Source organism: Gymnoscopelus microlampas (genome assembly GCF_963454915.1).
Source record: "Gymnoscopelus microlampas genome assembly, chromosome: 6".
In the NCBI taxonomy this organism is placed as follows: domain Eukaryota; kingdom Metazoa; phylum Chordata; class Actinopteri; order Myctophiformes; family Myctophidae; genus Gymnoscopelus; species Gymnoscopelus microlampas.
The window spans coordinates 13897698-13915248 of NC_139943.1; the positions used below are offsets into that span (position 1 = coordinate 13897698).

The 17551-nt window shown below is 43.4% G+C and overlaps 1 protein-coding gene across 1 annotated transcript in view; it reads left to right on the plus strand.

Annotated features, from left to right (window-relative positions):
* LOC311047275 (neural-cadherin-like) overlaps window positions 1-17551 on the plus strand; it is a gene marked incomplete at both ends in the record, with an annotated part of 231151 nt that overhangs the window by 152161 nt on the left and 61439 nt on the right. Inside the window, 8 exons of the mRNA XM_084059930.1 lie at window positions 445-775; window positions 1665-2054; window positions 3233-3498; window positions 3872-4017; window positions 4817-5076; window positions 6831-7049; window positions 8931-9024; window positions 14815-14999. Coding sequence (XP_083916056.1) covers window positions 445-775; window positions 1665-2054; window positions 3233-3498; window positions 3872-4017; window positions 4817-5076; window positions 6831-7049; window positions 8931-9024; window positions 14815-14999 — 1891 coding nt within the window. The remainder of the gene's footprint in view (window positions 1-444; window positions 776-1664; window positions 2055-3232; window positions 3499-3871; window positions 4018-4816; window positions 5077-6830; window positions 7050-8930; window positions 9025-14814; window positions 15000-17551) is intronic.

Genomic DNA, 17551 nt, shown 5'->3' on the forward strand with positions numbered 1-17551 from the left:
GAGAGTTACAGACTTGTAACCGTCCGTTTTGTACCCCCATAGTGGGTGGGGTAACCGGAAGGCTCGCCCCAATTTTTTTCCGCAGATCGCACGCCCCCAGCGGTGCTTGTATTCTTATATTTGTTTTACTGAGGTTACGTTTAGGACTAAGGTTAGGTTTAGGCATAGTCTTACTGAGGTTACGTTTAGGACTAAGGTTAGGTTTAGGCATAGTTTTACTGAGGTTACGTTTAGGAATACCTGGTGGCGACCGTTCCGAGGTCGCCGGATTTGACCCGGGGCGAGCGAGCATGTTTTGGGGCGAGTGTTCTTGTATTCGTGGGTGGAACCCCTCTGGTCTGGACACCCTCTGAGTTACAGACCCGTAAGCATCAGTTTGGACACCCCCTGGTGGTCCAGGGACCACCAGGCCCCCTAAGATGAGGTTTGATTTCATCTCTCTAGGTGACCGCCACCGACCCGGACAAAGACGCCGACCAGGGTGCCATTCGCTACTCCATTCACGGCCAGGGCGCCGAGTCCCAGTTCATGATCAACGACATCAGCGGGGAGATGTACGCCCAGCGGACCATGGACCGCGAGGAGCGCGCCGTCTGGCGCTTCGTGGTCATGGCCACCGACGAGGAGGGCGACGGGCTCACCGGCTTCACCGACGTCATCATCAACGTGTGGGACATCAACGACAACGCGCCCGCCTTCCCCTGCGCGCCGGACGGGTGCCACGGCAGCGTGGCCGAGGACTCCCCTCCCGGGACCTTCGTCATGGAGATGACAGGTACAGTAGTGTGTCATTAGGACATTTGCTAGGTTCATTGATTACCTGGCTGGTATCTTATAGTTCCACGTTTCCATGCTTAGGGCTGTCACTGTTATGACATTTAGCTTGACGATTAATTGTCACTGAAATAATTAACGATTTAATTGTGTTTCTGTCATTGAACATTATGAATAAAACATTTATTTTTGGCTTTTAGGCTTCGTAAACAAAAGTTGCACAGGGCAAACAACAGACATATTAAATGACTTTATACTTGAAAAAAATATATGTGAAATTATGTAAGAATTGTGACAGGCCTGCAGTTGTTAGGTTCATTGATTACCTGGTATAGTTCCATGTTTAGACAGATGCTACAGTAGGTTCATTGATCACCTGGTATCCTATAGTTCCATGTTTAGACAGATGCTAGGTTCATTGATCACCTGGTATTATAGTAGTTCCATGTTATTTTAGACAGATCCTAGGTTAATTGACTCCATAGTATCCTATGGTTCCATGTTTAGTCTTTTCCTAGGTTCATTGATTGCCTGGTATCATATAGTTCGATTTTGTCTAAACAGACCCTAGTTTCATTGTTTAGCTGGTATCCTATAGGTTCCATGTTTAGACTGATGCTAGGTTAATTGTTTACCTGGTATATACTGTAGGTTCCATGTTTAGATTGATGCTAGGTTCATTGTTGACCTGGTATCCTATAGGTTCCATGTTAAGACTGATGCTATGTTCATAGTTTACCTGGTATCCTAGTCTCTTTGAGGCCCGGCCTACATGGTTCTCTCTGCACACTATTGATGTGATTGATTTGCCTTGTTTATCAACTAGAGTCCAATAAACACTGTTATGTCGCTCTGGATGAGAGCTAAATGCCTAAATTGTAAATTGACAGCGGTGGACCGCGACGACGCGGCGGTTGGCCAGAACGCCATCCTCACCTACCGCATCACCGAGAACGCCCGCAACGCGGGGGGCGACGTCGGAATGTTCAACATCGACGCCAGCACGGGCACCATATCGGTGGCGGCGGAGGGCCTGGACCGGGAGGCGGCGGAGAGCCACCGGCTGGTCGTGGAGGCCCAGGACGGCGGGGGCATGACGGGCACGGCGACCGCCACGGTCGTGGTGACGGACGTCAACGATCACGTGCCGAGGTTTCGAGAGGAGTGGTGCGGGGCCCGCGTGTCCGAGAGCGACGACCCCGACACCCCCATCCTGGAGCTGAGCGCCGTGGATCTGGACAGCGGCGCGTACGGACAGCTGGACTTCACTGTGGTGGCAGGTGACTACGACTGACACTGTACTTTATTTCCTCACCGATTGTTTAATCCATTACATTATCGTGAAGCGTGTTTTTTTATTAAAATGTCTTTGGATTTGGATTTTTTTATACATCAACGAATACATTAACCATTTAAAGGGATAGTTCACCCAGAAAAATACTTTTTTCTATCGATTAGTCACCCCATGGAGACTTGAATTCATGGATTTTTTTTTGTTTTTGTCGCATTCCTTAACCAATAATTTGATGACCAGCGGACCGGTAGGCAGTGGTTCCAGTAGGAGACAAAAGAGACTCTTTGTGTCTCCTACCGTAACCGCTGCCGGTCATCAAATTATTGGCTTCGCAATGCCACAAAAACAAAAAAGTATCCAAGAATTCAAGTCTCCATGGGGTGACTAATCGATAGATTATTTTAGTCATTTTGGGGGTGAACTATCCCTTTAAGCATTCTTTCAAACTTGATCGCACAACATGGTCATGCAAGAACAGTGAAAATAGTAGATCTACAAGCTACGAGCTTGACACCTTTTGCCCATAATGACACACTCAAAATAAGGCCAGATTATGATCGATTATTTTGTAAATAACTAGAGGGTCGGGGCGCTGCGCGCCCCTCCCCCCTAGCCGCTGCGCGGTGCTTTGTGTTTGTTGGTCTCTATAATATATAAAGCCATAATAGGAGATGTTCCCAATGGAGCTATGCCCAAATATGGAGTGTGTTGTCTGACCTCACTTGGGTCTCGTTGGGCGGTTATATAAAGCCATAATAGGAGATGTTCCCAATGGAGCTATGCCCAAATATGGAGTGTGTTGTCTGACCTCACTTGGGTCTCGTTGGGCGGTGGTCGGCGATGACGCTAAGGAACAACATGGCCGACTGTAATGTTGTGAGTTTGTGTTGGCCGCAATTAATTATGCTGCGAGGGGGCAGATGTGTGCTGAGCAGTATGAAGTGGCCTACAGACTGCGCGTAGTAATTCTGCACGTTGTGGCGTGTCTTGTTAGTGACATTGATATGTTGTTTTTGTGTTTAGTCCCACACAGTGGCAGGTTTTTTTGGGGGGTTTTGGGTTTAGAAATGTATATATAGATAGAAGTATTGATTATCGATTAATCGATTGCTTGTTATAATCGATTACATAGATTAGTCCGATTAACCGCCGCACCCCCTACAGGTGACCCCGAGCAGAGGTTCTACATGTCCAAGCACCGGACGGAGCAGAGCGCCACCCTGAGGCTGAAGAAGAAGCTGGACTACGAGAAGGCGGGCGAGCAGCGCTTCAACCTCACCATCAGGGTGGAGGACTCTGACTTCTCCAGTCTCATCCACTGTCTGGTGCTGGTGGAGGACGACAACGACAACGCCCCCGTCTTCACCCCCGCCTCCCACCTGCTGTCCGCTCTGTCTGAGGACGTGGCTGTGGGAACCAGTGTCATCCAGGTGGTTGCCCATTATTTTCTTAGCAATTGTTTTTTTTAGCAAATGTGAAGAAAAAAAAACAATCATTGTGAACTTTTTTTAATTGACTTTTTTTAAATAAATAACTAAATTGATTAGTCTGATTATCCCTATTTAATTCTTCATTGCACGAAAATAGCACAAATAGCAGATCTACCAGCTCACAAGCTCACAACGCATCGCATTGCAAAGTGTTGTGAGATTGTAGATCGGCATTTTTTTGCTATTTTCAAAAACATTTGAAAGAAGAAAAAAATATGTATTCACCGAAGTCAATTGTTTTTTATTAAAATCAATTATCGATTATTTTTAATATTCAATTAAAATCATTTGTTTGACTGTTGCACCCCTACAGGTGGTGGCCAGCGACTTGGACGCGGGGCTGAACGGTGACGTCCTGTACAGCGTCTCGCCCGAGTCCGACCCCTACGGACACTTCGCCATCAACCGAGCCGGCGTGGTAATGGTCGCCAGGCCCCTCGACCGCGAGACCATGACAGGGTACGAGTACGCCTCTCATAATTATTACTTAATGGCCTGATCGCAATTTACTGAGAAAATTGCAATTATTTTGCATAATTGTTTCCATTCATTTGTATAAATTGCAAAAATAGGCAATCTACAAACTCACTACGCTGCGCACCGCATCGCGAAGCGTTGTGACGAATAGCTTGTAGATCGGATACTTTCGCTATTTATTTATTTTGTTTGTCCTATTTTTTTACATTTTTGAAAGTGTCAAACTTTTAAATGCAAGGCCTGTTTTGGCCTTGCACATTATTTATTTTGTTTATTGGTACTGGTCATTGTTAGTCATTTCCTTGCATATTTAGCTGCACATTTCCTCTTCTACCCCGGCTTTGAACCCAGTTTCCTGTGCAAGTGCTGACATTTTTACCATTGAGCTAATAGAGCCTGCCTGCTTGCTCAGGGGATACATTTAATCTTGACCATCAGTTCAAAATTCATATCAGATCCTATGTCTAGGTGAGACATGACCTTTGACACAATCTAAATGTCTCAATAGAAGAGAGCAGGGAGACGAAATACAACCACCCCAATTGTTTAAGTTCTATTGTATTAACATACTCTATTGGACAAAATTACGTTTTATTCTTTAAAAAAAACTAATAGTGCCGCTTTAAGTTATTTTGTCTGTCCTGTGCAAAAAATATTATATATGATTTATATATGTTCCAATGTTCAATATCAAAAACACAATAACATTTTTAATCGCAATAATTTGCACGACAGTTAATCGTCAACTGAAATGTGGTGATGGTTTTCAACAACCCTACAGGTACGAGCTGGTCATCGTGGCTGTGGACCGCGGCTCCCCGGCCCTGAGCGGCAGTGTCACGCTCCACCTGCCGCTGCTGGACGTGAACGACAACGGACCGGAGCTGGAGGCTGCGTACTCCCCCGTGCTGTGGGAGAACAGCCCCGCCCCCCACGTGGTGTGGCTCAACCAGACCTCCACCTTGCTGCACGTGGTGGACAGAGACTCCCCCGAGCACGGGCCTCCCTTCTCCCTGGCACTGTCTCCACCACACTCCCAAGGTTCCTTTCATTTCATTTTGACACTTCAGCTCAGGATTAACCATTTACCATTTATTGCAATGATAAACCATTTACCATTTATTGCGATGATATTGCATTCGGTTTGGCGGTGTGACTCTGCTCATGTGATATTACAGATTACCTGCGTAAGCATGACACAGATCTGAAATCACAAACCCCCCAGAGCAGAGCATAAGATACAGTTATTACATGAACCTAACATTGAACCTTCAATGCATAAACTACCATATATCATAGTACAATCCATAGAACCACAGTACAATTCACAGAATCATCCTATTAACAATATGAACTAAATGCCACAGGGAGGAGGCCGGGGAGGTGGAGGGAATTTGAAAACTGACAGCTGTACGACCAGCTGAGACTGCGAAGCATGTTGAATGAACAGTGAACAAGTCTCTGACGCGTTATTATGATTCCCACACCGCGTCGTGGCAAACCCGCTGAGCGGGCGCTGTGATTGGTCAGTAGTCGCTGTGATTGACAGTTCTCGTTTTTGCTACTATGCCTATACCTAACCTTAACCCTAACCCTAACCTCAGTAAAACTATGCCTAAACCTAACCCTAACCCTAACCCTAACCTCAGTAAGACTATGCCTAAACCTAACCCTAACCCTAACCCTAACCTCAGTAAAACTATGCCTGCCGGGGAGCCAATCAGACACGTAAGGCGGGTCTAAATCCAGGACGCGGCGTGGGATTCATAATAACGCGTCTCTGACTGCGATGCCCATGAGGGCGTGTGTGAGTTAGCTTGTAGCGAATGAGAATAAATAGAGGTTGAACGTGGAGAGACAGACTGATTTGTGGGTGTATGTGTTAATTAACTTATTAGCGAATGAATGGGTGGCGTCCGGGGAGTGAGCATATAAACCTCCTGCCTTCCGTGCCTACATGAACTATCGCTACGCTGATTTTTTTGTACTTTTTTTTTTCATATAATTTTCGTTTTTTGTTTTCCATTTTTAGTTATGCTTCATTTTTATAGCGGGTTTGCTTGTTTAGTTCAGTGGTCTTCAATATTTTTTCATACTAAGGACCCCTTAGCTGAAAGATAGATGAACCAGGGACCCCCACTACATCAAATTGTGTTGCAGATTAAACTTTTTCATAGAATTCATAGATGGCTTCATAGACTTGTTTGACAGCACTATCATCAGAATCAGCTTTATTGTCACATCACAGGTTTACAGAAGTAAAAAAGTGGGTGAAATTTGTTTTTGTGCAAAGTTCCCATCGTATCGTTATAGAAAAAAGAAAAGAATTGGAAGAAGAACAGGGGGGGGGGGGCAAGTGGGAAAGGAGATCAAACAAGAGACCAAAAAACTTTTATCATAGAATGGGGTAGCCAGGGGCGAGATTGAAACAAGCTCAGAGAAATAGTGAAAATAGCTGATCAGATCAGTGATGCTTTGTGAGCTTGTAGATCGGCCATTTTCACTACTTTTAAGACATTTTCACTTTCACCGCTTGCTGTCAATTCTTGACATCAATTCTGTCAATTTTCTGTCAATTCTTGACAGCAAGCGGCTTAAATGTTGACAAATATTAACGCTAAGGAGATTTTCTGTATAATTTTAGTTAGCTTTGTAAACACACAATACAGTTTCAGTGAGTTATCGTTTTTTTTTAAAGCCTCGTTTTTTTATGCCAGTTATATAAACATTATATATTTTTTCTATTCTAGTTTTGGCTATTTTGTTAGTTCTAGCTAACAATAATAACCTTGCAGACTTCCACCTGCGTGACCATGGGAACGGCTCGGCCACGCTCACGGCCCTGAGGAGGTTCGACAGGGAGAGACAGAGGGAGTTCCACCTGCCGTTGGTCCTCACCGACAGCGGCCGCCCGCCCATGACGGTGACCAGCACGCTCACTGTCACCATCGGGGACCAGAACGATAACGCTCACCAGGCGGGGGAGAAAGACGTGTATGTCCACAGCCGCAAAGGTGAGGCTGAGGTTGTTTGATCAAACAAAATAAGAAATAATTTCTGTCGGGCAGAAACCTCATATCTTCATATTCTAACTTTTTGTGTTTTTCGGTAAATTAACGCCCTACTTGATCACACTACAGTATCACACAAAAGGATCAAAAGTAGCAGATCCACAAGCTCGAAACGCAGCGCAGTCCTGTATAGACTTATACTATATGTTGGTTTGTTTACTGTTGTGTGAGAAAACAATGTTGCACATTAAGCTAATCATCTGGGAACCCCCCAAAAACATTTGCGGACCCCCCTGGGGGTCCCGACCTCCAGTTTGGGAACCATTGGTCTATAGTGACTGCACAGGTAAACCACAGCATTATTACTGCACACCGTCTGCTTTTCTTTCTGCGACGAGGTTCTGCACCGCTGACAGACCGTGAAGGATCGAGGGCGTGGGAGGTGGGAGGGGTGGGAGGGTGTTATGGGATTAATGGCATCGCTGTGGGAGCAAAAGTTTTCATCCTGTGCAGCAGCATCGTGTCGAATTCATAATCGGCCTCCGCCATTATAAAGAATCAAAGTTTTGTTATGCTAATGCTTGTGTGTGCGATCTTCTCCGTAGCCCTCTGCAGAGTTGCCAACAACCCTGCCTATCCCCTAAAAAAAGATAATCTGAACAGAACATTATAACGAGCACCATGGGTTGTTTACGACTTTAAAAAAAAAAAAGTGTGTTCGTGTGTATCACCCTCAGGGTAAGCCGGTCAGGTGTTTTGGACTCGTTAGTGTTTTTGATTGCACGGTCGAGCCACACGGCGCAGTTTTGGGTAATTGTGGTAAACACCGGCACCGTGACTCATCCGGCTGCTGTTGTTTACCCAGCTGCCGTATTCTGGCACTGTAGGTCGATAATAACATAATCCATAGAGTCAGAGATAGGCCCACTTCCTTAAGCCCCCACGCTCTGTGAAGTGGAGCAGAGAGTCTGTTCCACTCAGGCAGCGGGAGGCTCCAACGGTTACCAAGGTACAGTAATAACTAGAACAGAACGTGAGAATGCAAGATAAGGGAAAAAAATAAGAGTGGCTGAAAGATAAATGTTGCCATCAGCGGAATTTCGTTCGGGAAGAATGTGTCTTTCTTGGGTGCGTACGTGTTACTATACTGTACCTGTGAGGGCCGAATGTCCGTACAAGTACGGTAGAAGTAGAGAAAGCACTGCAAAGCAGAATGCCCGCAACACTCCAGATTAAACAAAGGTGCTGCACGGTTCAACAATATCATGAAACTGAGAAAACAGTCAGCACACAATAAATGTCTTATTTACTTCTCCGCGGACAGAGCAACGGACGCATTTCAACCTAACGGGTCTTCCTCGGCGTATGGGAAGACCTGTTAGGAAGACCTGTTGGTGGACTGAAACGCATCCATTGGAGAGGTAAAAGGACATTTATTGTGTGCTCGCTGTTTTCTCCTTTTTATATAGTAGAATTAGAGAAATGGACTTTTGTGAGGACCATTTTGCTGGTCCTCAATCAGAGAAATTGTTGTTTTTAAGGTTAAGTATGATTTGGGGGGTTAGGAAGGAAGATATTCAGGCTGGGTATAGGGTTGGGATTAGACATTTAGAGGTTAGGTTTAGGGGTTGGGGTTACAGTTTTCCCTATCGTATACTTAGATGTGTGGTGATGCTATTTTCAACAATTTTAAATGCTGTCCTAAAATGTGTATAGAAATACAAACATGTGTGTGTGTGTGTGTGTGTGTGTGTGTGTGTGTGTGTGTGTGTGTGTGTGTGTGTGTGTGTGTGTGTGTGTGTGTGTGTGTGTGTGTGTGTGTGTGTGTGTGTGTGTGTGTGTGTGTGTGTGTGTGTGTGTGTGTGTGTGTTTAACCTTGAACAGGACGGCTGGCCACTGCTGCACTGGGGACGGTGTACGCCCCTGATCCTGACGACTGGGACAACAAGACCTATACCTTGGAGACTCGCGCATCCAAGTAGGAACGCTCTGCTATGCAAAGATATCAGCACTCCTTGACCCATTAAGACCTGAGGCCGATTCTACAAATGCCTTCTAAATCTCACACTTTGAAGATTTTTCCTAAATGTTCAAAAATAGCAGATGTACAAGCTCGCAGCACGGCACTAAGTGACGCGCTGTGAGCTTGTATATCTGCTATTTTTGAATAGCCAACACTAAAATCTAAAATGGGTTTTTAAGGTCAATGTATGCTTTGAGTAACAAGTGTCAAACGACGCGTGGCATGTCGAAAGTGACATCAAAATTACATAAAAGCTGATTTAATTTTTTTTGGCTATGGAAGACAAAGTAAGCTCTGTTACCGTAGAGACTACTTCCTTGTTTACATCACTGGTTCTCAAAGTGGAGTCCTTGAAATTAAAAAGTTTGGGAGGCACTGGCTTAAAAGCATGCAGCAAGCAAGTCTCAGAGTGTACGATGTTTTCTATGTCCAAAACCGTTAATGGGTCCAATGTTATGTAGTTATTGTTTGTTTGTTTGTTAAACTTTTCATTGGTCAAATATTTATAAAAACCCACAGCCACGCATAAATGAATACTTCACCCCCCCCCCCCCCCCCCAAATGGCTTTTCTTTCGATCAATTACTCACTCTGTGAAGCCTTGAGTTCATGGAACATTTTTGTTTTCGTAGCATTCCTTCATGGTGAATGAAGAAGACAAAAACAAAGAGAATACCTGATGAACTGAAGAAAGCAGCAAACCTTTATCAGAATTTTGTTTATAAAACTCCAAAGCAACTCTCACAGAGTAATCCAAGTGTCCATGATCTCATTACTTCCAAAACACCGCATTTTCGCTGAAACTTAAATATTTTAAACATTTCCTGTGTAAACAGAGTCATGCAGCTGTGCCTGGGTGAGCGCATGCTGGTGAACTCGGCTCCCGTTGAACACCACATGAAAGTCAAAACTATTAAATTTGCATTCATTAAGTCAAATGTCAACTGCCTGGCACCAGGAAAAAATAAACATAGTGACTGTGGTGTTGTACTGTAAGTGTTGGCTAAATGTTAGGCTAAAAGTATTGCTATTATTTAGTTTTTTTATTCACATAAGTGTGGTGCCAGTCACATCTGTCTGTCATCTTCTCTGTGACTATCGGCACTTCCCTCCGTCCTCACGACTGCAACTCCCACTATCTTCATCTACACTAGGCCAGTGGTTCTCAACCTTTGGGTCGGGACCTCAAGGGGGTCCCCACATGATTTTGAGGGGGTCCCCAGATGACAGTAAAGTGACCAAAACATTTTTAAGAAAAAAGACCATTACTGCATCAAAAGTAATCAACAAACTATAAAAACTGGTCAAACAATAATATAAAATATTGTGAAAATAGTTGAGAGGCGTTGTGAGCTTGTAGATCGGCTATTTTCACAATATATTATCTGTGGAACCGAGTTAAACTAAATGCTCTGATAACCAGGCTTTTCTCCTCAGAGATGAGAAAAGGCTGGGAATGAGGCTAGTCCAGACTCATAATAGCACTAGTCCATACCTGGGAAAGTACGCACCCATACCCTCATGAAGGTGGGAAATGCAATGGGCCACATACTGTCTGTATAAATCAGTGGTTCCCAGCCTTTTTCCTTGGAGCCGCCCCCCACCCTCTTACATACGTTATGTCACTGTAGCATGCCAAATTGATGAGACCGTTTTGTAATTAAAGCTCTGCCCTTTATTGACTATACACCCATGTATATGAATAACAATAGCCTTCATGGGTCTACTGCTTGCCATACGTTTAAATCAAAGACCTTCAGGCATGTTGAGCCCTCTCTCTCTCTCTCTCTCTCTCTCTCTCTCTCTCTCTCTCTCTCTCTCTCTCTCTCTCTCTCTCTCTCTCTCTCTCTTCTCTGCTGGCATTGTGTGTGTGTATATGTTCGTGAAGAGGAGAGCACAATTAGACAATGGGAAATACCTGCCGTTCAATTAACCCTGGCACTGCTCCCAGGAGTCACCCCCCCCCTCCACCCACCATCTGTCTGGGCTATGGGACAGAGCCCGCGATTACAGATCCTATTGCCCGTGGCGAAAATGCAAATAAACCGCTTAAATATGGGAAAAGTTAAACAGCTTCCTCACTCTCTGCATATGGCAATGGGTAATAATGCCAGTATGCAAGTTTAGACCGTTTGGTAAAGCCACTGAGGAAGACAGACAGACTGACAAGAGTTTTGCTCATTTTATAGTAGGATATGTGGTGAAGGAATGTAATGACCTTTGACCGCACCCACGACACCTACACCTAATCAGTGCATCCTTAAGTTCAGGCGGACGTTTGTGCCAAATGTCACGAAATTCCCTCAAGGCGTTCCTGAGATATCGCATTCACAATGTTGGGACAGACAGACAGACAGACAGTACTGTATTCTACAGATGCACAGACGGACGGGAAGTTAATCAAATGTCGGTATGGACGGACGGGAGGGCGGACGAATGGACGAATGGACGGACAACTTAAAGCCTCTGGCGAGCAGATGAGGCATAAAATGGGGAAAAGAGCACACACGCCTGTAGCTCTAGAATGGCTGATATTCCATACATTGTATGTATCGGATTATACAGCCATAGAACACTCATTGAAATTCCTGCGGGCGATTCACCCGCAACATTCTAATTTGTCATGCTCTGTGTAGTCAAGCAATAATTAATTAGTCAGTGACAGGCGTTCATCTCTTGTCATGTACAGTAGTAAGAAAGCGTGTATTTAGTCAAATATCTCCACTTTCCACGAGTTTCACATGGACCACATTCACTGTACCTGGTGGGATGGCATTCAGCACTAAACACACTTCACGGAGCACCTTATGTAGTCACACATTGCCAGGTGTGATTACAATTAACCCTGCAACAACCATGCCCGATCTATACTCTACTTCGTCGTACGGCCTTTATGCAGGCAGGAAATAGCCGATCTACAAGCTCAAAACGCGTTGCAGATACTACACGTTGTGAGCTTGTTGATACTGTATGCTGTTTTTGGTGTGAGGCACAGTCGTACAACAGAGCATAAATTAAGCTTTAGGGACAGCTGCTCATATTTTGGGACTGTCCCAATGTTTTTCAGGACGTCAGGTCACCTTGAAGTTCAGTACGAGAAGGAGTTATGCTATAACTCAATAAACCTGTTGCACAATGATAAGTTATTTCCAAGAGTAAAACCTGCCCCCTGCCACTGTACGTATAAAGTCATTCCTTTGGGCAGTTGGAAAGATGAGAGAGTGAGTTGGAAGAGGAACAATTTCTCTGTGGTTCATGCCAGCAGCAGATGATAGAAATGAAAACACAATGAATAAATTATAAAAGGTCGCACTGGCCCACTGAAACAGTTTTCCTATAGTTGTTTGTGGGTAAAAATACATTTAAATACGAACATTAAAAGCCATATGGACTACTCACGAAAACACAAACGAGAAAATAACATACAAACATGGAGTAATTCTATACAAAATGCATGCAATGATACAATAGACCAGGTATCTTCAATGTTTTTCAGGCCAAGGACCCCTTAGCTGAGAGAGAGATGAAGCAGGGACCCCCACTATATATTGTATAAAATTTGTTGCAGATTAAACTTTTTCGTAGATTTCATAGATAGCTTCGCAGACTTGTTTGACAGCACTATCATCAGTGTTTAATGTTTTTTGGTTTGCTGACTTATCTTTTCTCTTTTTATGTTGGATTCATGTTAATGTGTATTTAACCACTTAAACCCTCAATATTTGTAAACTTGATCTTGGGCTCTGTACTTGGTCTGCTCCTTTTTCCCTCTAGACTAAACCTCTTTGCTGGAATAGCCGATCTACAAGCTCACGCCTCGCACTAGATCGGCTATTTTCGTCTATCATTTTCCCCACAGAATAGGGATGCTAGTGTTCAATTGGCTATTTTTTTTAAATGAAATAACAACAACATGTTCTTATCACGCAAAGATTTAGAGGCCCCCCTGTAGTAACTCTGAGGACCCCCTAGGGGTCCCGGACCCCTTGTTGAAGACCCCTGCAATAGACCAAATCATCATCGGATCACCACAACCGAAAAATCCATTTTTGGTTAAATAATGCCGGCAGGTATTATTATCATATGGTGTAGTATTATTCGTTAACCATATATTCTGGAAGAACAGGACACTTATGATATTGCCATTGACTATTACAAATATATTATTTTGTTTCACAGGTTGACAAACTAGACATACAGTAGATAATGTTATGGACACTTTTTGTCATATCATCAAGATATCCATAGACATTCTAACTGGAAATTCTGGTCTACATGTTTGTTTACAAACATTCTAACCTGGTCTATACAAAATCATTAACCACTGATGGAGGAGTGAAGCTATATATTGTATTTGTGCTGCAGAAAAGACTGCAGGTCATTCAGCTGATATCGCTCCATCCCAGACGACGACCGTTGACAAGCTCCATCGTCAGGTCGTCGAGTCTAAAAGTCCCAGGCCTGTGACAAGCAGAACACTTTCTGGGGGAAATTTAATCACTGCGCGGCCGCTTATCGGGAGATTGAAATCAGAATTCAAACAGACGGAGCAATCTGCAGCGTGCACGCTGCGGTTCCGGCCATGAAAGTGTCCGTGCCGACGCAGCGAGAGGCTGAGAGAGGGTCTGCCAGGCAGCCAGGGACCCTCGCGTCAAGCCCGCTCAGTATTCACACACTCAGGATCAGATTAGCTATGCCAATTGCATATTTGTTTTATTCATATCACAAGTTCTGACAGTTACTATGACAACTATCGAGCCCTTTTGTTGGAGCCACAGAAGTGTCCACAGAGTCGTTGGAATTGTTCTCTTTTCTCCTTTCCTCTAACTATATTTATGTATATATATATATATATATATATATATATATATATATATATATATATATATATATATATATATATATATATATATATGTATATGTATATGTATATATGTCGCCGCAGGCTGAAAACCCACCTCTTCAGGAAACACTATCCTTCCTCTTTGCCTGGCCTACTTGTTGTTAACTAGTTGTACGAACTCTTGTTTTATTTTTGTATTGTTTTATTGGATCTTGTTTAGTCGATACACTTATTTGTTTTAGCTCGTGCTCATTTGATTTTGCCATTTTTGTCTCATCTGTTTAAGAAAGTAGGTAGCTGATATATTGCACTTTTACCTTAGCGCTAGGTATACTCTTGGTTGCTTGTTTTTGCAGGAAATGTACTTAAAACTTCTGGTGATTAGTAGTTTTCGTTCCCTACCTATGTTGAATACACTTATTGTAAGTCGCTTTGGATAAAAGCGTCTGCTAAATGACTGTAATGTAATGTAATGTAATGTAATATATATATATATGTGCACCTGAGGTCCTGGAGTTGTGCGGAAGGTTTTCTTCTTTTAGTTTTATATATATATATATATATATATATGTATTATATATATAATTTACTTCAACAGTTCCTTTGAGAAGAACACTTGGTACCTCTCACTAATTTTCTCTTGTCTACCATCTGTCATGTTGTTTCTTCTTTGAACAGAAGCTAAAAAATGAATGCTGTTGCTTTTGCTTTTCTTCCGTTGAAGCTGCCACTTACACCCCCCCCCCTCTCTGTCTGTCTGTCTGTCTGTCTGTCTGTCTGTCTGTCTCTCTCTCTCTCTCTCTCTCTGTCTCTCTCTCTCTCTCTCTCTCTCTCTCTCTACATCTCTCTCTCTCTCTCTCTCTACATCTCTCTCTCTCTCTCTCTACATCTCTCTCTCTGCAGGTACTTCAGTCTGAACCAGAGCTCTGGAGCGCTCACCATTCGTCAGAACACCCCGGTGGGCAGCTACTGGTTGAGGGTGGGCGTGTCTGATGGGGTGTGGCCCGACGTGATCTCGGGGGTCCGAGTTCACGTCCGAGAGCTGGAGGAGAAGGCCATCCTGTCCTCAGGCTCACTGCGTTTCACTGGTACTATTTGTTTTGGTTTTGGTGTATTTATTCGCACAATAAAAAACAGTACATAATAAGGTAACAATTATTAAAAGACACAGAAATAAGTGCAGGTGAGAAAGGAAAGCCATGTAGAGCTTATACAAGGTTCTCACCTAAAATAATAAGTAGTAAGTTAAACATACTGTACAGTAGTAATCAAACACAAGACACGACAAACAACAAGTACTGTGTGTGCAGTTGAATGCGGGTGCCTGTGTGTGAGTGTGTGCGTACTATTGTGACACATACTGTACATATTGTATACTGTATATCACCGCTGTCGGAAGACATTTTCAGGAATTGGAATCCAAGTGTAGTTATTATTTTAGTCATGAGCTCTTGTTAATTTCATTTCATTGGTGAAATATTCATACCTGCTTAGACCAGTGCAGACGCATAGAGAGAGAGTTCCGTCACACTTTGATCTCGCCGCAAAGCGGGCTGCTATGGGCTGTAGTTCATTAGATTCATTAGAACTTCCTCATTGAAATAGACAGAGCATTTCCGCATTCCATTCTTACAATGGGAGTCTATAGTGTCGTCACTCTCATACTAGATCACGTTGGACCAGTGGTTTCCAAGCTTTTTAGCTCAAGAAGACCCAAATGAGAAATTAGACGTTTGCCCAAACTAGTGAAGATCTTTTTGATTTTATTTGTTGGATTGTTTTTAACACAATGGGTGCCAAAAACGTCTATATACGTTTTTGCAAATACACCTGTCGAGTGCCATAAACATCTATAGTAATTTTGTTCATGTTTTTTAAATTCTACAAGAGGGCGCTCTAACGCAACTTAGGAATGATCCTAGGACCCTTTAAAAGGGAATGGACGGATGTGACGTCACCCCAAAAAAAAACTTTTTTTTGTGGTCAAAACAAGCCATTGTCGACGGGCCATCTCTCTGCAATGGCGGATTGTGGTAGAAATGTTATTGTTCCAGTCGTTAGACAGGACCCTTGGCCATCGCCCAGACGCCGCTTGTTTATATCCGGGTCCTCGTTGTGGCTTCTGCAGATCTAAAAAGATCGGCAATAAATAATAACAATAATTGGTCCACGACACAACCATGGGTCCCAACCCACTGTTTGGGAAACAGTGCCTTACACCACAGACTCACTTTCACTTTCAAAATGTTTCCAAAATAGCAAGAATAGCTGATCTACAAGCTCACAACACCTCGTGTTGGGATCTTGTAGATCAGCAAATTTTGCTACTTACGCGTGACACTCTTCGTGCTATTATTTTTCGTGCTATGCTATTATTAATAGCTGCTATTTTTTTTACATTTTTGAAAAATCTTGAAAATGTAAAAAAAGAAAATTACGCAAATCTTCTCTTCTGGGGATCCCTGGCACAAAACATTTCCAGATGGGGGGGTGGTCTGCGGCCATAATACATATCATTTTGGGGGTCCTTGGCACAACAAAGTTTGAGAACCATTGATTTAGGAGGCGTTTGTAGAATCGGCCTCAGGTTTTAATGGGTTGAGGAAAAAAAACATAAAAAGTTGAAATATGGAAGGAGAGACAAGGTCTCTGCCCAACAGCGACGATATGCTTATTAACTGTGTTTCATGACAATGTGTCTGTGGTTTTTGGCCGCTGGACGATAGTTGTTTTGACTACTTAGCCATGCACCGAGCGGCCCTCTGCTTCTGGCTGTCTGAAACGCTATAAAACATAATTACTTTTTTTCCATTTGATTTCCCATGTTACAGTTGTCTGTCTGTCCACCCACAGTGAGCATTCATCTTGCACTGTTGTTAAGCCAACGTTTAAAGTTGCGAGCGGGTGTTACACACTGCAACTAACAGATCTACAATGCAAGCTGCACAACTTGAGGTCTTGTAGATTCTATTTCTGGTACGCAACGCCCGCGCACAACTATAACTCAGGCTTTATGGCGTCTCTGTCTTCCGGCGGCTGATACAGAGAGACAACAGCATCTGTCACACCCGTTGAATTAATTGATACTTAGTCATTGGATGATTATCGGCCTGTCAAACCCGTTCAAGGCTGAAATGATAGGCTTTCGGGAGAAATCTTTTATGCTCGCTTTATCTAGCACTTCGAGTCATTGTCAAGGCGACAATTTCCTCATTGGTGATAATATTGTCTTTTGGTATTCTTCACCTCTTTTAAAACTGTAAAGTTTATATTGGTTGCCTCAAGTTTTACATCTCTCTCTCTTGGAAAAAGTCCCAGTAAAGGTCAATTTGGAGGTGTCACGTTCAGGCCCTTGACATTTAAAAGGCTGGAGTTGAAGGCTATTACGGCTACCTCTGACTCTAAGCCGGTCCCTTGTGGAGATTAAAGATGCCTTTCTCCAACCTTCAGGATATTTATTGGAGGGTGGCACCACAAATCTGATTGATTACGAGGTCATGAAAATCTTTCACACGTCAGATGCAAAATTGTTCTCGGCAGGAAAATGAAAGATCCTTTTTAGTATGTCTCATGACAGTTGGTGGTACTCTTTTTTTTCCTTTTATACCTAACAGTATAAGTAAAAGTAGCAATACCACAA